Source organism: Ictidomys tridecemlineatus, chromosome 11 (assembly GCF_052094955.1).
Source record: "Ictidomys tridecemlineatus isolate mIctTri1 chromosome 11, mIctTri1.hap1, whole genome shotgun sequence".
Taxonomy (NCBI): Eukaryota; Metazoa; Chordata; class Mammalia; order Rodentia; family Sciuridae; genus Ictidomys; species Ictidomys tridecemlineatus.
In genome coordinates, this window is record NC_135487.1 from 17,311,352 (window position 1) to 17,332,320 (window position 20,969).

At 56.5% G+C, this 20,969-nt stretch overlaps 1 protein-coding gene and 1 long non-coding RNA gene across 4 annotated transcripts; one reads left to right on the forward strand and one right to left on the reverse strand.

Annotated features, from left to right (window-relative positions):
• Nucleotides 1-4,022, reverse strand: LOC144367953 (uncharacterized). 2 transcript variants are annotated; one of them, XR_013427617.1, is made up of 4 exons: nt 3,730-4,020; nt 2,848-3,011; nt 1,288-1,389; nt 1-299 (listed from the first exon to the last, which is right to left on the reverse strand). It is a non-coding gene; the product is annotated as an uncharacterized LOC144367953 (long non-coding RNA). The 2 variants fall into 2 exon arrangements; XR_013427616.1 differs by having other exon boundaries at nt 1,288-3,011; nt 3,730-4,022.
• A 115-nt stretch (nt 4,023-4,137) lies between these two features.
• Selenon (selenoprotein N) lies at nt 4,138-19,001 on the forward strand. 2 transcript variants are annotated; one of them, XM_078025633.1, is made up of 13 exons: nt 4,138-4,335; nt 4,965-5,082; nt 7,978-8,111; nt 10,426-10,635; nt 10,794-10,918; nt 11,411-11,548; nt 12,938-13,019; nt 13,167-13,355; nt 13,670-13,775; nt 14,776-14,888; nt 14,973-15,074; nt 16,695-16,907; nt 17,908-19,001. In XM_078025633.1, the coding sequence occupies exons 1-12, from the start codon at nt 4,153-4,155 to the stop codon at nt 16,863-16,865; spliced, it is 1,671 nt and encodes a 556-aa protein (XP_077881759.1). In that variant the 5' UTR covers nt 4,138-4,152; the 3' UTR covers nt 16,866-16,907; nt 17,908-19,001. The 2 variants fall into 2 exon arrangements, with proteins under 2 accessions (XP_077881759.1, XP_077881758.1); XM_078025632.1 differs by having other exon boundaries at nt 16,695-19,001.
• The last annotated feature ends 1,968 nt before the right edge of the window (nt 19,002-20,969 follow it).

Below are 20,969 nucleotides of genomic sequence, written 5' to 3' on the forward strand. Positions count from 1 at the left end.
TTTGAAGTATGTAATTGATACAGTTTTATAAACATACCCGTACCCTCAGCATTGGGCAGACGTCACCAGTGTGGAATTTCAGAACATGTTATGGCCTCAGAAAGAAGCCTTGTTCCCATCGGTAGTCTCTCCCCGCGTCCCTCTGCCCGTCCCCCTCCAGCCCCTGGCGACCACTCTCGGCCTGGGCTGGGCACCTCACAGGGCCCAGTCTTGCAGCCTGTGTCTTCACGTGGGCTTCTTCCACTCAGCATAATGCCGTTGAGGTTTAACCGTGCCAACCGCAGGTGTGCCTCCTTCCTCTGAAATGCCAAATAAGACCCATTGTATAGATAGGTATGCCACATTCTGTTTATTATTCGCCAATGGAAACTTAGGGTGGTATTCTTTGGGGCTACTAGAGTTCTTAAAAAAAATGTGACACATTGCCCCCCCACGCACACACACCTGCTGCTTAAAACCCCACAAGGGTTTAGCATCACATGTAAAATGAAATTTGTCATCGTGCCTGCAAGATTCCGGATGCCCCAACCTCTGTCACTGAGTCTTTCCCCTGTTACTCTCCCACGGTTCATGCTGCCTTCTTCCAGCTTCCTGAACACACCACACCTTTGTCTCTCTCAGGGCCTTTGCACTTGCTGCTGCCTGTTCTCTCCATGGAGGATGCCCCTCCCTCCATTCTTCACATCGCTGGCTGGTTCTTTGCATTCAGGTTGCAATGAAAATGTCATCTCCTAGCCAACGTTGTCCACCCCACCCCACCCCCCGTCTGTGTCCTTCTGAACCACAGTGCCCTTACTCCCTCACACTAACCAATATCTGAAGTTATCTTGTTGGCATGCTTCTCACCTCCCTCCTCCTGACAGGACACTCAGCTCTAAGAAAGGAGCCTGTCTTCCCAACTTCATCCCTACTGTGTTCTTGGGGCCTAGAATAGCTCCTGGCACATAGTAGGCTCTCAGTTTATTGTGAGGACCACCCAGTGCAGGCATGCTAAAGCTATTTCTGCCACGGCCCCAGCAACCTCCCTTTCCCAGAGTGACACTTTGCTCCCAAATGCTGGTCTTTCTTTGTTTATTTGTTTGTTTTTGTTTTGGGTGAGGGTGGGTGGGAGGAACTAAGGATTGAACCCAGGGGCATTTATCCACTGAGCCACATTCTCAGCCATTTTTATGTTTTATTTTGAAACAGGGTCTCCCTAAGCTGCTTAGGGCCTCACTAGGTTGCTGAGGCTGGCCTTGGACTTTCAAGCCTTCTGTCTCAGCCTCCTGAGCTGCTAGGATTACAGACCTGCACCGCCACAGCCGGATTCCAAGGCTGGTCTTATCCTTAGGCACCAAGAAGTTAGAGGTTGGGGTTAGGGGAAATCACCTGTCTCTCCAGGGTCCCAAACTATAGAAGAGAAACAAAAAAAGAAAGTCAAAAGGCGGTTCACTGACCCTGGGGGAGCTCAATTGGAAAACTGGAGAGCAGCAGCGCCCCCTGCAGGAGAAATGCTCATTCCTGCCTAGTGAGTCCCCCCAGGTAGCCAGAAAGTAGAAGAAAGGGTAGGGTAGGCAGGGTGTGTGTGTGTGTGTGTGTGAGAGAGAGAGAGAGAGAGAGACAGACAGACAGACAGACAGACACAGAGAGAGCAGGCACTAGAGAGAGGCAGGACCCCACACCTCCTGAATACGGTACAGCCAGGTCAGGGCCTCCCTCTTCCCTGGGTGGGTGGAGTGGCCGGGAGTGTCCACTGCAGCAAAGAGTGTGGGGACCAGAACTTCCTCACCTCCAGGCAGAAGCAGGACAGTGGGAGGAGAGGCCACGCCCAGCAGTCTGCAGCACATCCCGTGGCTCAATGTCCCTCTCTTCTGGGGACTCTGCATTGTCTCCAGGATAAAGTCCAGACTTTTGTCAAGGTAGCCAGAGCCCAAGCCTGTCTCTCTGGGCTCTTCTCCCTTCAACTGCCCCAGGTCCCTCTGCTCGAATCCATGGCCCATGTCCTTGCAGTGCCATGGGCACTTCATGCCTGTGGACCTCCCTCTGCCTCTGCTCTTCCCACATGCTGTGACTGGCCACCTCTGGGTCTCCAGCCCGCTGGACCTCTGCTCTGTGCAGCCTCTTCTGAGTGAGTCAGGAGGCCCCACCTCTGCATGCCTCCCTCTCGGGGCACACGACAGGACAGGGGTCACAGTGCCCTCTGACATGTCTGGAGGGGCAGAGGCTGTTTTGTTCTCTGATGGAACCCTGATCCCAGAAGAGACTGGAGCAGACCCTTAATAAATATGTGTTGGTGGATGATGAATGAGTTCCACGGTACCCACTCTCCTGCTCCAGTAAGGACCTGGACTCTGAGGCAAGCTCTGCTGGGAGGGTTTATGGGGGGGGGGCAGCAGGCCTGGCCCCACTGCCAGTGCCCAGAGCTGCTACCTCCCCAGAGTCAGCCAGAGATCCACCCTTTTCTCAAAGGCCCACTGACCTGAACCAAGTCTTTTTTTTTTTTTTTTAATATTCATTTTCCAGTTCTCGGCGGACACAACATCTTGGTATGTGGTGCTGAGGATCGAACCCAGGCCGCATGCTTGCCAGGCGAGCGCGCTACCGCTTGAGCCACATCCCCAGCCCTGAACCAAGTCTTAAACCCATCCCCCTCTGTGCCTCCTGAACTTTGAGACAACACACACACACACACACACACACACACACACACACACACTCCTGCAAGCCCCAGAAACCCCTCCCTTCAGCTCCAGGCAGCAGAGATCAATGCGGGTATTTGTGTCTTTAACAAAAAGGAAATGTAAAATAAAACTTCCCTCATTTATTTTCCAGGGGAGTTAACTCATGGATCTCCCTCCCCCTCCTAACCTGTTTTGTGTTGTTCCTTTTTCTTCCTGATGAAATAGAATTTGGTTTTCTAACAGCATCTGCAATATGCAGGGTGTCCCCAAACATTAGTAATAAGGAGTTGGAAGTGGCATAGTTGGAATCCTTGGGAAGCCAACACCAGAAGCCAAGCTCTCAGGGGGCCCCTGTGAGGACATGGAGCCAGAACACAGGGAAGGACAGGTTAGGCTTGCAGCCCTGGAAGGTCCCTGGAAGCCACCCATCCCACAGACAGTGTGGAGTACCTGTCCTGTGCCAGGCCCTGAGGGGTAGGGGGGGTGGGGGTGAGAGAGGAGGGTGGGGGGTGGGGGTGGGGGGCTGGGAACGCCGGGCCCTGCCTGCTTGACAGTCAGGACTGGTTATCACAGAAGGACAGAAGTAGCCATGGTTACTTCATGCCTGTGAACCTCCCTCTGCCTCTGCTCTTCCCACATGCTGTGACTGGCATGTCCATCGACCCCAGCTCAGTCATGTGGGCCATTCCCTGGGTTGCCTGGGAGGCAGGATGGCAAGAGATTTGGACTCAGGTGCAGTACATAGAAGGGACTTGGAATCCATTAGAACCGTCTGGCTTCCCAGACCTGACAGGCTCACCGGGACTGGAATTCCTAGTGATCTCCAAGGCGTGCTGTTCCCACCCTTGGCCAAGTGACAGAGCCACCCACTGCCTCCCGGGGCCTGAATATAATGGAACAGAGCCTGGCAGGAACCAGGGCTTCTGGGCATTGACAGCCAGGAAAATATTTCCTCCAACTCCCCTGGCCTCCTTTCCCAAGGCCCTCCTCCAAGCGTGCCAAGCATTCTCCAGAAAAGTCACTCCTGGGCCACCCAGGTCCCGCAGTGGAGAGGTGCGCGGTAACTCACAGGGTCACCACCCGCCCAGGGCTGCAGTCTGCACATCCACCAGCTGCGGGTCAACAGACCTGTCCTTCACTGGCCTCCCTCCTGCCTGTCCGCAGAGATAAGGTCGACCGGAGGCCCTGGTGGTCCAACAGAGCTGCGGGACGCGTGGGATTCTCCCACCGGGTCCCAGCCCTTTCTCTGTCCCTGTACAAACCTAGGAGCAGCGCAGGCAAACGGACCCCCGCCCCCCCCCAGGCCGGCTCTGGGTTCGAGCGAGGGGGGGGGCGCGGGCAGGGGCGGGCGTTTAGCGCAGCCCCGCCCCTCCGGCCTAGGCCCCGCCCCTCCCTGTCCGGGCCCCGCCCCCTCCGGCCTCGGCCCCGCCCCCGACCGGGCCCCGCCCGCGCGGCCCGTTAGAAGGCGCCGGGGCCGCCGCCAGCCGCCGCCATGGGCCGAGCCCGGCCGGGAGAGCGCGGGCCGCCCAGCCCCGGCCCCGCCGCGCCGCCGGAGCCGCCGCGTCGCCGCGCCCGCGCCCTGGCGCTGCTCGGAGCCCTGCTGGCCGCCGTCGTCGCCGCCGCCGCCGCGCGGGCCTGCGCCCTCCTTGCCGAGGCCCAGGCGGCCACGCGCCAGGTCGGCCGGGGACGCGGGCGCTGCGCCCGGGGGGAGGGATTGGACCGGCGCGGGGATGGAGGGAGGGCGCCGGCAGGACGGCGGCCGTGTTCCGCGGAGGGCCGGGAGGGACGGGGGTCAGGGCTCAGCCGACTTGGAAGGACTGTGGGGACATGGAGAGACTGGCCAGGGTGAGCCAGGGGTTGGGGCTGGAGCGGGCAGTGGAGAGGAGCGCCCTGGACAGTGACCACAGACAAAGGCAGAGTGGAGCTGGGACGGAAGGCACCTGGAAAGGGACGGGGGAGCACAGGGATGTGGGAAGGGGAGGCAGGAGAGGACTGTGGCAAGAACTGGGTAGAGCAGGACAGAACCAGATGGAGGGGGTCAGAAAGGTGGGATGGATGCAGATGGAGAGGGGCTTGGTGGACAGCCGATAAAGGCACAGAGTGAAGCAGGGACCAGAGGATCTGGAAAGGGAACAGGGGACTCTGGGCAGTTCAGAGGTGACATTTGAACAAATGGACTGGGAAGTATGGCCAGAACTCTGGAAGAGGTGGCCGGAGCTGCTGCATCAGGAAGCAGTTCCTGTTTGGGAGTAGGGAGATGGGGCATATAACTGGGGCTCAGCCCAGTGCCTTCCTTCCCAGCAGGAGTCAGCACTGAAAGCCCTGGGGACAGAAGGCCTCTTTCTCTTTTCCTCCCTGGACACTGACGGGGATATGTACATCAGCCCCGAGGAGTTCAAACCCATTGCTGAAAAGCTGACAGGTACCAGAGAGTCTGGGGACTGGGTGGAGGGCCACTCACGGTAGCAGCACCTGGAGAGAAAGAACATTGTGGTCGCTGGGGCCCTGGCACCCCTTAGCTCTGGCTCTGGCTGCTGTAGCACCCCAACCTGTTGTCCTCACATTTGTTAATAAGAGTACTGATTAGCACCTCATCTGCCACTTGTCACTTTTGCACTTCCTGCGGTTTTCTTTTTAAACCTCACAATAGCCTGGAGAGTGGACGCTCATGACCCTGAAGTCTGTAGTTTGGGAGAGCACTAACAGTTCACCCACTTGCCCAAGCTAGAAGAGGGAAGAGCTGGGTTAGAACCAGGTCATCTGGCTCTGGGGTCCTGCACCACCGGCTCCCAGGTTTAATGATCAGAGATGTATGCCAAGTGACACTTATGCAGCAGTCGATAGACGGGAGCTATGACTACTGGTCTAACTCTCTGCCCTGGTGCTGTTAGAGCACCTTGCTATCCATCTTTGTCTAGATGCAATTAGTGGCTAATTTTTTAAAGATGAGGAGCTGAAACCCTTTTTATCCCCCAGTGGTGCTGAAGATGGAACCCAGGGCCTCGCATTCACTAGGCAAGTGCGCTACCACTGAGCTAGAGAGGCTAACACATTCTAATGAATTAAAAAATGTTTGTCTCACAGCTCCACCACTATCCCAAGCTCTGTGTGCACTTCCCTCCAAACTCTTGTGACATTTCTTGAACTTATGATCTTAAGCATCCAGTTGTTACCCAGTTGTTCTCATCTACTGAGAGCAGGACACAGATGCCAGCTGCTCTCAGGGGTAGGAGTACTAGAGCCTTATCATAGCTTGCTGTGTCTCAGGAATGAGTGGTGGGTGACTTGTGGTCACTGCTAGAGGAGGAAGGTCCAATGAAAATGCAAATTTGCTGTGATGGCTTTGTATGAGTGTCACTCAGGGGCAGGCAGTTCTGCCGTGAATGTGGGCCAGCAGGTCAAAGGCCATCCTTTCTGACTTGGCCTTTACCTCTTAGTCTGCATGTGCTCCTCTGAGCCTCTGCATAGTCACCTGCTTGTCCCTTTTAACAGCCAGAGAGCCACAGTTCCCTTATAATGATATGTTAGCAAAGCTTTCTGGGCTTGGGGGCACTTTTTATTTTATTTTTCCTGCATAAATTTCCATCAGTAGAAAAGAATCCCTTCATTGCTTCTAGGCTATGAGCGCAAAAATAGATGATGTTTTGGGAAATCAAAGAATAAATACATGAATAAACATATGAAATCCAAGCAAGGAATAGAGGCAAACAGTTCTCTGTAGCTGGTAGACTTAAAAGTGTATGTAATTTTCTGCTTTATACCTTACAATTCTTATAAATTGTCCATAATGAGCAAGTGTTATAATTCAGGAAATAAAACTTTTATTTAAAAGGGGAGGGGACTATAAAATGCTGAGGGTGTGGTGTTTTATTGCTGTGCTGGGGATTGAACCCAGAACCTTGTACAAGACTAGCATGCACTGTACCATGAAGCTACACCCCAGACCTGTTTAGTTTTAAGAGATGGGATCTCGCTGTCTTGCCTAGGCTGGCCCCAAAGCTTGAACGTAAATGACCCTTCTGCCTCAGCCTTCTGAATACCCAGGACTGCACCACCATGTCCAGCTAACTTGAGTGTTATTCTTAGCCATTATTTGTAATACCTAAAATGATTGAGGGGCTGGGACTGTGGCTCAGTAGCAGCACACTTGCCTTGCATGTGTGAGGCACTGGGTTCGATTCTCAGCACCACATAAAAATAAAGATCTATCAACAACTAAAAAAAAAAAAATTAAAAATGACTGAGAAAGGAAGGCAGGTGATGACCCTGCATTTTCTTACTGCTTTTCCTCTCAAGTTTCCAGACTTTTATTTAGAAAGTTTTACCGCATTGATTCACAAATACAGAAATGACAGTGATTCTCCCCCAGCCCCTCTGTCTCCAAGTGCCTAGCACCTCACTGCATCCCCAGCCCAATGACGGTGATTCTTTAGAACAGGGATTTGCATCTGGAGCAGCTGGAAGTGCTAATTAAGAGGGCAGTTTACTGACTCTAGCACCTTAAGGTTCTGACTCAGTAGGTCCAAGCTGAGTTCCAGGCACCTGCTTTGAAGAGGCTTGTGGGTGATTCTGATGGCCTCTGGTTGAGAGCTGCTTTTGATGCATCTATTCAGCCTGCCTGCAGGTCACAGAAGTCACCAAATGCCAGGCATCTTCTCTGTACCTTGAACCTGCCCTAGGAGAGCAGCCCCACCCTGCTTCACGTCCCGGGCCAGTGACACCCCTCCTGAAATCAGCCTCCTTTCTCCCTTAAGCCCTCATCATCACTGCCTCTGCACCAAAGGATGGCAAACTTGGCAGGTGCCTGAGCGGAAGATCTGAGGATCAAGCCCGGTCCCAGCCAGGCCAGCCCTCCTTATACAGAGGGCAACCAGTTCACCCAGACAAGCAGGGAGAAGAGTGTCTGCCCACTCTTTCCAGTGCTCTCGCCATGACACCAGCCACAGCCAGATTCAATTTCTTGCCTTTGTTCTTTACTCTGATTTTCTTGACTGAGTCCCTTACAGTCCCCCAAGACACAGAAGAAGGTCATGAGTAATCAATCACAGGTTGAGGGTAAAACAGACCTGGTTTGAATCCTGACTCCCCGGCCACCTTGGCTTTGCAATTCTGGGGAAGTGGCTTGGCCTCTCTGAGCCTCCACTTTCTCCTTTGTAAAATGGAGCTGGTAATCCGTGGTTCTCCGCCTCTGGTGGTGGTTAACTGTTATCCCTGCTCTGAGCCTTACTCCCCTTGCCACCAGCTGGGGGGCATCCTGAAAGAAGTGGGGCTCTGCAGCCTTAAGGGCAGGACCTCTCCAGCCATCTGTGTCTCACAGGGTCAACACCTGCCGCCAGCTACGAGGAGGAGGAGCTGATCCCTGACCCCACGGAGGAGACGCTCACCATAGAAGCCCGATTCCAGCCTCTGCTCCCAGAGACCATGACCAAGAGCAAAGATGGGTTCCTAGGGGTGAGTCGGGACACTGGTGGCCCACGAGCAGGATGACAGACAGCAGGACCACCTGTGCGGGCTCCCTCCTGAGGGACTCTGTCCTTTCTTCTTCCTGTCCGCTCCCATTGTGCCAGGCCCTGAGGGTCCTGGAGTGTCACGTTGTCCCGGCACTCTGATTGAGGAGTAGGAGAGAGAAGCGTGAGCCCCCACCCCAGTGGGGGAGTCTGGGATGGCTCTCTGGGAGGAGTGACGCTGGGCAGAGGCGACCATGTGGGCAGGAGTGTTCACGGCCAGTGCAGAGGAGCCTTGGTGATGCAGCTGCCCACTGACCATGGTGACCCTCTGCACAGCCGTCTTTCCCCGGGTCTCTTAAAGGGCATCAGGCCTGTTCTCTGTTGATCACCCATGAACTAGACCTGGGTTCAGTCCCTAGCGGGGCTGTAGGGAAAGGTGGGCCCCTGAGGAGGAGAAGGTAGGAGGTGGCAGATGCTAGCACATGGGCCAAAGCCACCGCCACCCTACCTGCCCGCCCCTCCTTCTCCCACGGGCTCCTCGCCATTCCCTCCCTGCCTCCTTCCCTCCCTCCCTCCCTCCCTCCTTCCAAATCGTGGCCTTTCTTTCAGCCGAGAGCCTTCTCACATGCAGTTCTCTCTGCCCAGGTTTTGCCTGCTTAGCTGAAATGTCATCTTAGCATGAACAGGAGTTGAAGGCAGAAGGTGCCAGGCCAGTCAGCCGAGGCCAGAGGGCCCGAGTGGCTGGACCTAAGGCGCATGCAGGGCATCCCAGTGATGGTGCCCGGAGGGGCTGCCAAGGGCCTCGCTGCCTGCTTGGCCTTCACTCTGAGGAGCAGAACACCCAGCCCATCCTGGAACAGGAGAGCCCTCATCAAATTCACCTGTCCCAGCTGGGCACGTGGTGGCACAGGGAGGGTTGAACAGCCCACTTCCTGGATGGGGAGAGCAAGGGCAGCCGGAGGACAGTGGGAAGGAAGAAAGGGCAGGGTGTGGCTTCTGATGGAGTATGAGGGGGAGGACTCGGTGACTCAGGCTGCTGGCTGGGGACCAGTGTGTGGTGGGCCACTTGCCCAGCAAGAACTATCAGAGTGGAGATTTTGGACACATTGAAGTTGAGGTGCCCAGGGATGTCCTGAAAGTCCAGGAGGTGGCTGGAGATCAGGTTGGACCTTCCACGGGGGATCAGGGGTGGAGGTAGGACTGGCAGGGATGGGGCCAGTCCGGCAGATAAGTTCCCCAGAGTGGTGACAATGGGGGACAGGCACCTGCTCTCACGGGGGAAAAGAGAGCAGAAGTGGCACTTCTAGCCCTGGCTCTTCCTAGCACAGCTCACAAACCCAGTGCCCGCTCTTTGGCATCTGCCCTCAGGGTTGGCCAGGCTGAGCGAGGCCAGCAGTGGGCACATTCAGCCCAGCCTTGCACAGCTGGCCCTGCTTTGGGAACCTTCTTATTAAATCCAGCTCCGGGAGCCCCGGGGCCTCTTCCCTCTGCCACCCATGGAGCTGGCTTCTGGAGGGGACAGAGAGGAGACCCACTGCTCATCAGAGAGGCAGCTCCCCGGTGGCTGAGCTTCCCTGAGCGTGTCAGCCACTCACTGTCCTGGTGGCTGAAGTCTCGGGGGACGTGATTCCCGTCTGTACCCCCTAAAGACAAGAGGAGCAAAGGACGGTGGAGCTTTTACCAGGTCCTGCTGCTCAGGGTCCTGCCTCTGAGCTGCGGGTGACCAGCAGGCAGCCCTGTGGCTCCTGACCCTGCGTCCCTCCACCACGAGCTCACCAGGCAGAGGAGCTGGGCTTAGGGCAGGCCTTTGCCCGGTCCCCAGCCAGGGTGGGGCAGGCCACCATTGAGGCAGGGCCCTCTCCAGATTGGCCTTCCTTCTTCATCCCCGTAGCCTCCTCCTGCTCTTGATTAGAGAGTTTATCAAAAGAGGGCCGCCTGCCTCCCTCATCACACTCAGCACCAAACCCAACTCTGACCTCATGAGTGGGACCCAGGCCGGGGAGGGGGGGGGGCTTGGGGATCAGGAGTGGAAAGGAAGGCCGGAGAGAGGGCGGGGCAGCCTGGGTCGGTCTGCTGGCCCATGCAAAGGACGGGGACACCGCCTGCGTGAGGCCCTGAGCTCCACCACTGGGTTCCAGGCCTGGGCTGTCCCCCAGGTGGCTGCTGGGCACTGCTCCCCCTGTGGCCTGGGAGGTGAGATGAGCCTCTCTCTGGCAGGACAGGGCCAAGCTCATGCTCCGGGATCCAGGGAGACCTCCACCTGCACATGGGTCAGGGGGCCCTAGAGCCTCTGCTCCACCTGAAGCTCTTTACCCCAGGTCTCTCGCCTCGCCCTGTCCGGCCTCCGAAGCTGGACAGCCGCCGCGGTGCCCAGTGCAGTGTTCGCAGCCCGCCACTTCCAGCCCTTCCTGCCCCCTCGCGGCCAGGAGCTGGGGGAGCCCTGGTGGATCGTGCCCAGTGAGCTGAGCGTCTTCACTGGCTACCTGTCCAACAACCGCTTCTACCCGCCACCGCCCAAGGGCAAGGAGGTGAGGGCTGTGGTGAGACAGGCCCTGCCACCTGCACTCTGCACCCCCCTACTCCCCCAAGGTCCCTGGGCCTTCAGATCCAGGGTGTACCCTCGCCCAACACTCCAGGCTAGCAGGGCCCAGCAAGCCAGCTCAGGGTCTCCACTGCTGTCCCCCAGGTCATCATCCACCGGCTCCTGAGCATGTTCCACCCACGGCCCTTCGTGAAGACCCGCTTTGCCCCTCAGGGGGCTGTGGCCTGTCTGACTGCCATCAGTGATTCCTACTACACTGTGATGTTCCGGTGAGCATCCCTGCAGCTGGCCTGGGACTTGAGGCCATTGCACAAGGCATAGGGCCAGCAGGGGAGGGCCTAGCCTAGGTCCCCAACTCCACTACTTCATGCTTATGGTCTCAGGCTCTCTGAGCCTCAGTTTCCTCGCTGTGGGTCAGCGTAGTAGTGGCTTCCTCATAGGGCACATGAGAATTTGGAGAGAAATGTCCAGAACTTGCTTAGCCTGGGACTGGTGGCTGTGATTGTGTTGTCCACACAGAGGTCAGGACATTGTCACCCATACCCTTGAAAATCCGTGGGAGCTCAGAGGAAGGTCAAGGTGCTTCTTTCTGAAACTGGGCCTTGGAGGGTGGCAGTATCTTTAGGGCCTTGTCCTCCTCCTACCCCACGCACCCTCCTCCCCCTGTCCAGCCTTCTCTCCCACAGGAGTCTGGCCAAGGCTCCCAGGATTTGGGGGAGAAGATAGGGGAGCATTGGCTTAGCAGAGTCTGTTCCCCACAGGATCCATGCCGAGTTCCAGCTCAGCGAGCCTCCAGACTTCCCCTTCTGGTTCTCCCCAGGCCAGTTCACTGGCCACATCATCCTCTCGAAAGATGCCACCCATGTCCGTGACTTCCGGCTCTTCGTGCCCAATCACAGGTGGGAGCTGGGGCTGGCCCAGCCTCAGCATCTGGCTAAGTCTATCCTTCCCCAACTCCAGAAGCTCAAAAGCAGAACAGTCAGAGACACCCCTCACTCTCTGCCCCTTCCCTTGTTCCCCAGAGCCACCTCTCAGTGGCTGCTCTGGCCACCCAGGGGAAGGGCAGGGCCCCCGTTGGGGGTCCAAGGAGGCTTCCCAGAGGAAGTGACATCTAAGCAGAGACCTGGGGAAGAGAGTCCAGACGGAGGGAACAGCACATGCAAGAGCCTGAGCCTCAGCCCTATTGCCACAGAGCCTTGGAGGGTTCTGGGACAGCACTGTCTGAGCCAGCTGCCTGCCTGCCTCATCTGCCCAGGATCAGCCACCCATCAGCAGAACAGGGGACCTAGGAAGGCCTAGGCAAGACATTCCTCCCTGATAAGTCCCAAGACTTAGCAGGCCTGAATGACCTCTTAGACAGGGTCAAGTCCCAGGCTGGGAGCCAGGAAGTCCCCTAGTTCAGCCTTAGCTATGGCAGCAGTGGGCTCTGTGGCTGGCCCTGGCCCTCTGTGAACCTGTTTCCTCATCTGCCAGATGGGAGGCTCACACCTGGCCACTGCACTCATGGGACAGGAACAAGGGGATGGTTGGGATAGCCTCCCTAGCAGTGGGAGGGGCTTCTTTCCCCCACCAGAGAGGTAGGGCAGGGACACACTGGACCCTAGGGACAGGGAGGGGGATGAAGAGGAAACACAGCTGCCCCTCCCTCTCCCAGCAAGGAGCGCCGCCCTCTGTGGTTCAGTTCGGCCAGGGAGGAGGCTGCCAGGCACCTCTGCCTCCAAACCCGGGTTGTTGGGGGTGGGGGGGTCCTGGACTGGATGAGACAGAAGAGGACAGACATCCAGCCCAGGGCCAGCTGCTCCTGTCCTTGTCTAAACCTGGCCACAAGAAGGCCAACCCCTCTGAGAGCACCCAGCTCACCTGTGGGCTTCACCTGCTGCAGAAGTGCTTGGTTGTCAGCCTTGGGGCGCCCCCATGTGGCAGATCTGAAGACCACACTTATCAGACTGCTTGCTGCCTACTGAAGGGGCCCGTGGTGCCTGTTTCACACTCCTGACCCACGCGGGCCTGCAGTGAGGCATTGGCCATCTTTCTGCCCTTAAAGGTCACGGGCAGTACATGAGGTGTGCTTCCCAGGGTGGGCCCCATGGCTGTGGTTGGGAAGGGGCAGCCTGGGGAGAGGAAAGGGCCCAGGCTCTGGGTCAGAATCCCAGTCTCTCTGAGACCCTGGATTCACCCTGTAAAGCCTGAGTGTCCTCATTTGCAAAGTGGGCAGCTCGTGGTGAGCAGACGAAGTCTACTGTGTAGGTGATCTACCTCTGAGATGCCGCTCTGCCTGGCCACCCCAGGTCTTTGAATGTGGACATGGAGTGGCTGTACGGGGCCAGCGAGGGCAGCAGCATGGAGGTGGACATTGGCTACGTACCCCAGGTGAGCCCAGGTGGCCCTCACCAGGTCATCCTGCGGGGCCCGCCTTCCCTGGGCCTCCGTCTCCCTCCTCTATGATGAATTGAGTGTCCCTGAAGGTCTTTCAGGGCCCTGCTCTGAGCCGTCCCTCATCACTGACTTCTGGTCCAGATGGAGCTTGAAGCCATGGGCCCCTCAGTGCCCTCGGTGATCCTGGATGAGGATGGCAACGTGATTGACAGCCGCCAGCCCTCAGGGGAGCCCCTCCAATTTGTGTTTGAGGAGATCAGGTGGCAGCAGGAGCTGAGCTGGGAGGAGGCCGCCCGGCATCTGGAGGTGGCCATGTACCCCTTCAAGAAGGTGAGGTTGGGCTAGGGTGAAGCCTAGGGCAGGCTGCATGGCTGAGCTGGGAGTGTGGAGGGGGGACGTGTACAGGGCAAGCTGTTGAGGCTCTGTCACCCAGGGCCATGTGGCCTCCCCTGCCAGGAGGGGCGTCCCAGCCCAACAGTACCCCTCCACACCCTCAGACACGTGAATCTGCACACATGCGCGCACATAAACTCATACACAAGCACGAACGCGTACCCGTACACACGCACACAGGCCCTGCACACTCGGCCCCAGAACAGGCCCCCGACTAGCACAGCAGCTTCACTGTCTGGGTCTGACCCTAGGTCACCTACCTGCCGTTCACCGAGGCCTTTGACCGAGCCAAGGCTGAGAACAAGCTGGTGCACTCAATCCTTCTTTGGGGGGCCCTGGATGACCAGTCCTGCTGAGGTGAGGGAGCCCTGGGCAGCTCCAAGGGGAGAAGCAGGGGCCTCATACTTTGTGGGACAGGAAGCTGAGGCAACAGCTGTCCTGATGGAACCCTGCGGGAGTCGGGCTGCACGGGGGGCGGGGCTCTGGGTGAGCTGGAGGGTTTCTGTGCTGAGCCCGGAGGCAGAGGAAGGGTCCCTGCACACTGGGTTCAGACTCGGTCATTTCAGCGTGGTGACCTTGACCACGTAACTTTTCCTCCTGAGCCTCAGATTTCTCACCTCCCAGGGTCGTGAAAAGGGATGTGGAGGTGCCACATGCTGTAAAGTGACATCCACACTGAGGGACAGTGGTGCCCGAGGCTGGGCTGTGGTTTTCATTTAGGAAACTCACCTGAGACTTGCGGGAGCCCTTCAGTGGGTTCAAAGAGGAGTAACATGCCCTGCCCACATCTGGTCACTCAGCGGACATCCTGGGCACCTGGTATACCAAGTGGCAGGCCAGGTGCTGGAGGCCTACAGTGTAGTGCAGAGGCAGATGTGGAATGAGGAAGCACAAGTATAGAGAGTGTTGTACCAGGCAGGGGCCAGACTGGCACGAGAGCATGGGTGGAGGGGTCAAGGAAGAATTACTGGAGAAAGTGACATTAAGCTGGAACTTTGAAGGATGAGGAAGAGTTACAAAAGGAAGATTCTTACAAGAGGAAGAAGGTTCTGGGCAGAACAGTCTGTGCAAAGGCCCGGGGGCACATAGAGTTCTGTGAATTTAGGGAGGTGTCACTGTCTCTGATCCCTGGGCCCAGTAGAACCTACCCCAAATCTCAGCCCAGGTGTCAGTGTTATTGACATTAATCCCAACTACCACTTATTTAGTACTTACCTATTGAATCTGTTATTTCAAGTGGATGCAGAGACCATTCTGCAGTCTATGAGGCTTGGCAAAGCAAGATCATTGCTGATGGAAAACGCCAGTAAGACCTGGGGGCTCCTCACCCTTCTGGCCTTGACCTCTATCTGAACAGGTTCAGGGCGGACTCTCCGGGAGACTGTCCTGGAAAGTTCGCCCATCCTTGCACTCCTCAATGAGAGCTTCATCAGCACCTGGTCCCTGGTGAAGGAGCTCGAAGACCTGCAGGTGAGTGGAGGGAATGGCCTACGGGACCCTGGGACAGTGCTGGAGGCCCAGATAGCAAGAGCCTGCGACTGTCCCCACCCACAGAGCAACCAGGAGAACCCATCCCACAGGCAGCTGGCTGGCCTGCACCTGGAGAAGTACAGCTTCCCGGTGGAGATGATGATCTGCCTGCCCAACGGCACTGTGGTAGGTACCAGGGACCGGGGAGCAGTAGGCAGGGGACATGCCTGTGCAGGCTCCTCGGGTCTGCCACCACCTCAGGCCGCGAAGCCTCGCACTGGTCTCTTAGCTAGTGTGAGCCCCACCATGCACAACCAGGAATCGCAGTGCAGCTGCTTTGCAAGAGTGGGACCTCAGCAGCCCTTTGGGGACTGCATGGCAGTAAGCATAGTCCAGGAAGGGGGTCAGCACATCCCCAAATGAAACAGACCAGTTGAGTGGACAAAAGCATGTCCTGGAGGGAAGACGCTCCTCCTGCCACTGCAGCCGGCCTGGGGTGGTGGGGTAGGAAGAGCAGGGCCCTGTGGCCAAGAGCACCAGGGAGGGCCCTGACCGAGCCAGGGTTCCAGACCCTACTTCTCCCTAAGGGCCCCTCATATGGCCTCACCCACGTCCTCACTACACTTTGGAAATAGGTGGTCACCAGTATCCTGGTTGCTTTGCTTTCCAGGGCTGGGATTAAACCAGGGTCTTGAGCATGCGAGGCAAGTGCCCTTCCACCAGCTACATCTCAGCTGTTTTTTAAATTTTATTTTGAGACAAGGTCTCCTTAAGTGTTCCAGGCTGGCCTCAAACTTGTGATCCTCCTGTTTCAGCCTCCCGAGTCACTGGGATTACAGGCGTGCGCCACGTGCTTTGCTTTCAATGCCTGTTTTACAGACAAGGAGAATGAGGCTCAAACATTTCCAGAGGCTCAGAAATTTTCAGAGATTTGGCAAAAGTTGCAGACAGTTAGGAAGAGCAGTTGGTTTTGAAAGTAGGTTTACTTGTGAGCCTCTGAATCTCTAGCTCCCCTACTGGAAGCCACTTTTGTCCTCTAGTCCCAAGGCTGGCTGGCATGTGACTCTGCTTGCTGTAGGAGGGTGATCAGCTGCACCCAGATCCTGGGTTGGGGTGGTTCCAGGGCAGGGGCTGGTGTGGAGGAGGAGTCCGTGAGAGCCTGGCGAGAAGGGCAGGGCAGTGGGCAGAAGGCTGAAGGTGTCAGGGGCCCAGGAGGAAAGGCCTGGGGACAGCCAGGCAGCCCACCCCTCCTGGCTTCCACCATGCGGAGCCTACTGCGGACCAGGTCCTGGGGTCACCAGGATGAGCAGACGGTGCGCTGCCTGGCATGCACTCGCTTACTCACCCGCTGGCTGGTTGGTTGGCTGGTCGGTCGGTCGGTCGGTCAGTCAGTTGGTGGGTCCTCCTGCCCACTTGTTCATTCACTTTCTGGGCACCCGCTTGGACCAGGCTCCTTGCAGAAAGGTAAAGAAACCGCCCTGCCTGCACTGTGCTAACTAGTTAGAGCAAGAGGCAGGTGGGAAGCAGCCCAGAGGATGCTGGGCATTTGGACAGAAAGGACTGTGGGGCTCAGGGGTCATAGGAGCAGAGGAAAGAGAGGCTATTTGGGGTCAGATGGCAGGGGGCTAATGGAAAAGATGACATGGGCAGGTGCCAGGAGCTCCCCTAGTGGACGGGGTGGGGAGGAGCACTGCCGTGGGGCCTAGGAGCCCATGGCGGAGGCTGGAGAGCCGCTGCTTCTCCAGAGACACTCAGGCCGGCAGAGCCCGGGCCTCCCCAGCTCTCCTCACACGGTCCTTCTCCCAGGTCCACCACATCAATGCCAACTACTTCCTGGACATCACCTCGATGAAGCCTGAGGACGTGGAGAACAATGTCTTCAGCTTCTCCTCCACCTTTGAAGACCCGTCCACGGCCACCTACATGCAGTTCCTGAAGGAGGGACTCAGGCGCGGCCTGCCCCACCTCCACCCCTAGTTGCCTGCTGGGCTGGTGGGAAGCCAGGCTGGACAGGACCTGGTAAACAGGCCCCGCAGGCCCCTGGGCCAGAGTGGACCCTGGCCCACTTCAGACTTGAGACCCTCCCCACGCCCACTCCACTCCTAGGCTGCTTTGTGGCTTTGAAGTCAACTGAGGGCAGCCACCTAGCTTTGCCTCAATGACACGGGTAGCTTAGAGGGGGCCCGAGCTGACAGGGTGAATGAGCTGTGATCTCTGGTACCACCATTAGCCCTTCCCTACCCACCTGGCTCCAGATGCCACCTGGCATTCCCCAACACTGGCCCAGGTGACCTACCTGGACCTCCCTCACCCAGTCACATAGTCCAGCGGGGAGAAGTGGGCCAGAAAGACAGGGACCTCCTCTCCTGCTTCTTGCCCTCCTCCCAAAGGAAGCACCCAGGACCGTGGCTGGGGACCAGGCTGCCTTGTAGCATTGCTGTCTGCAGAGCCTGCCTTCCTGCCACACCCCGGCTGCTCTTCTGTGTGTGATGTCCCCAGCTGGGGTCAGCCTCAGCTGGAGACAGCCTGCTGGAGCCTGTGTGCAGGGCCTCCTACTAAGGGAAGCCACCCTGTGGCGCTGCTGCTCCCCAGCCACACACAGACCCAACAATAGGTCTCCAGAACCTAATTAGGAAATTGGGGAAGTTACTGTGAAGCAGGCTCCTGCTTTAGCAGGGGGCCCCTGAGGAGTCCCTGAGGCCCAGGGCAGGGCATTCCCACCACCTGCCTAGCACAGGGTCACAGCAGGACTGCTGGAGCCAGTCCCCATCACACTTCTTCACCACCCCCCAGACCCTGACTCCATAGAAGATAGCCCAGCCAAAGAACAGCCTGTCCCAGAGCCAGCGCTGTCCAGGCCACTAGGGGTACCTCAGACCAGCTCATCTACCACTGGGTGGCCACCAACTCTCCTTGGCCACTCTCGAGGCCTTGGTCCATTTCCTGAGCCACTGACTACAGCCAGTCTTTTTTATACATGCAGAAAAGTGTTTTTATGTGAACTTTCTCACATTTATAGGTATTTTTTTATGACCCCTGTGCTGAGGAGGAAGAAGGGGGCAGTGGCCTCCCCCAGCAGCCGCCCCATGACGGCTGGATCTGAAATCCTAGATGGACCCAGCTTGATGTCTTTGCAGTTGCATGCATGGGAAGAAATATGCCTCCTCCTTCTCCTCCCCCAGCTTTTTAAAAACATCCTAGAGGATCAGAATACCCCACTCCACCCTGCCCTCCACCCAGGAGGCCCTGGGACTACCCTCATTAAGGCCTTAAAATCAGCCCATGCCCCATTGCCCCATTCTCTTCCTGGTCCCCTCACCCCTCAGCTCATCCTGACAGAGGAAGCAGGGGGCAGACTTCCTCAGACACTCCCTGCCCTGCCTGCCTGCCCCGGGAGCACAGCCTGGGAGCCTCCATTTTGCACCAAGTATGACAACAGCAGCCATTGCCCAGAGCCTTCTCTCCGAGGCAGTATTTCCCACTTAGTCGCTACAACAAAAATGTGAAGTGGACAGCTATTTCCCATTTTGTAGATGAAGACGTTCAAGTCTCAGGGAAGTGAAGTGACCTGCCCCGTGGTCACTCAGTGCTGGAACTGAGACAGCAAACCCATATATGACTCCAAATCCTGTGTCTTGATTTGGGGGTGCTTTGACATTGCACCCTGCTTCTCTCCCTGCCTGTTTCCTCTGAGTGGAAAAGAATGCTTTTTAAATCATCATGACTCATCCCCTCTGATCTTCAGACCAAACTCAGAATAAATAGCGGGAGCCGCTGAATGCAGCCAGGTTCTCTGTCCTTCCATGCCCCTCACAGGGGGAGGAGGCACCAGTGCCTCCACCATCTTGCCAGACCCATCCCAGAGCCTGCTGGCCTCAGCAGAGACCTGGCCTCTCCACCCAGCAAGCTCTTCCCCTCCTGCTGCTCCCAGAGGGCTCTCTCCACACAACAATCCTGGTCCCATCCAGGGGCTGATGGCTTCAGTTTCCTGAATCCTCATCAGCTGCCTTTGCCCATCCCCAGCTGGGGAGGGCCTTCGCCACCCTCTTGTTACCCCTTTGCCTCTTCCTTCCCGGGTCCCCAACATGTCCTATAATAAAATAGGAGAGGCTAGGGTGGCTCCCCATGTTTTTCCTTTGGGCAGGTTGTTCAGTTCTGTCCTGGCGAGGTCTGGCTGCTTCCCTGCTGGGATTGGCTTGGCAGATGGGTAAGGGAGCAGGCAGGAATGCCTTTTGGGACTATCTTGTCTGTCACCAGAGGGCCTGAGTGACTTGCCTAAAATAAGTTTGTGATAGATCACTGGTGGAACTTTCTATTTTGAGAATCTGGTGCTTTGTGTTGAGAAAGATCCTGACGTTAAACCCATTGTCTCAGAAGCAGAGTCTGAGACAGGAATTAGGTGGTTTGGGGGGAAATTGCACTTTAGGAATGACCTGTAAAAGAAAGGTAGAAGCCAAACAGGGAAAGGACAAATTCTGAGCAGGGATCTGTTCAGATCAGCCTTGACCTGGCCCACAGAGAAGGGCTCTGGGGTACAAACCACGCTGCAGAGTCACAACAACCTTTTCCACCTTGTATCAGTCAGTCATGGACTTCGGGAGGTGGCTAAGGAGGCTCCATGCTCCTCGCTGCCAGGGGAGCATCTATCCCCAGGACTGGGAGAGTGATTTACATGAAGCGCAATTGCCTACGAGGGGAAAGTAATGATGAAAGCACAATTTACCATCCTTGGAAGAGGACTAGGCCTGGAAATCAGCCTTCATCATTTGAATATGGTCAGGATCAGGATGGGTGACCTGATCTTTAGGTCTCTGACCAAGACCATTTGTATAACTTGTGAAGACCCAGAGCAAAATGAAAGTGCAATGACATGACCCAGAAAATCAGGGTCAGGTGCTACAAAATGATGTTTTGATCAATGATGGGCCACATATATGATGATGGTTCCCTAAGATTATAGTAGAGCTGAAAAATTGTTATCTAGTATTCTTATGTACGTTTTCTGTGGATATTTAGATGTATTAATTCTTACATTGTGATACAGTTGCCTACAGAATTCAGTGTAGTGACATGCCTTACAGGTTTGTGACCTGAAGCAATAAGTTACGCCATATTGCCTAGGTGTGTAGTAGGCTATACCAACCAGGTTTGTGTAAGCATACTCTATGACAGTCACACAATGACGATATCACCTAATGACGCATTTCTTAAGAGTGTATCCCTGCTACTAATTGATGCACACCTACTTTCAAGAAGGCAACAGCAGAGCAATAACCCAAGTATGGCGTCTTTCTGGACATGGCCCATTGTGACTACATGCTGTTTGCTCACGGAGTCAGCCCTGTCCCTGGCAGATTGAGGTTGCAGGCTTTAGGACCAAGAAACTGCAGACTGAGAACTAGGCAAAGTCATGTGCTGATGGCAGAGGAGGAAATGTGTCCTAGGAACTGGGTGCCTTGGAGACCAGGACACTGAGGGTTTGTGTACAGAGAGGGAGTGGGCTTGCAGCTTGAGAGAACTATGGGTCTCTCTTCCAGTGCCTTCAATCTACCCATTTAATCAAACTGAATAAATACAGTGTGTGTGTGTGCGCGCGCGGTGAGGTGGGGAGGAGAATAAAACAGGAGATAGCTGCAGAGCGTTGGAGGGCAGGAGTCAAAGGCCAAAAATACCGTTCTGCCCATTCTGCGGGAGAAAGACTGTAGAGGGCCCTGCCTGGGAAGCACGTAAAGTGAACAGGGTGAAACAGCAGACAGTAAGCACCCGACCCTGAGGCTGGAATGCCAGGCTTAGGATTCTGAAATTTGCAGTAGGGCTGTGCAGAGCAGACCCTGCATGTCTTAGGATCTTAGCAGCAACACAGATCTCAGCTTCCCGAAGTCGGATGGAACTAAACGTGGAGAGCAGCAAGGAAAAGGACCAGCGGTGGGACGTGGCGAATCAAGTCTCAGGGGTCTCCAAGCGCAGCCAACCCGCTTTTCCCAGGCGCGGCGACCAGGGCCCGAGCCTGTCATCGAGAGAGGGCGTGTCTTCTCTCTGCCGCCCCGCCCCCGAGTCTTGCTCGCCCCGCCCCGAGCCGGA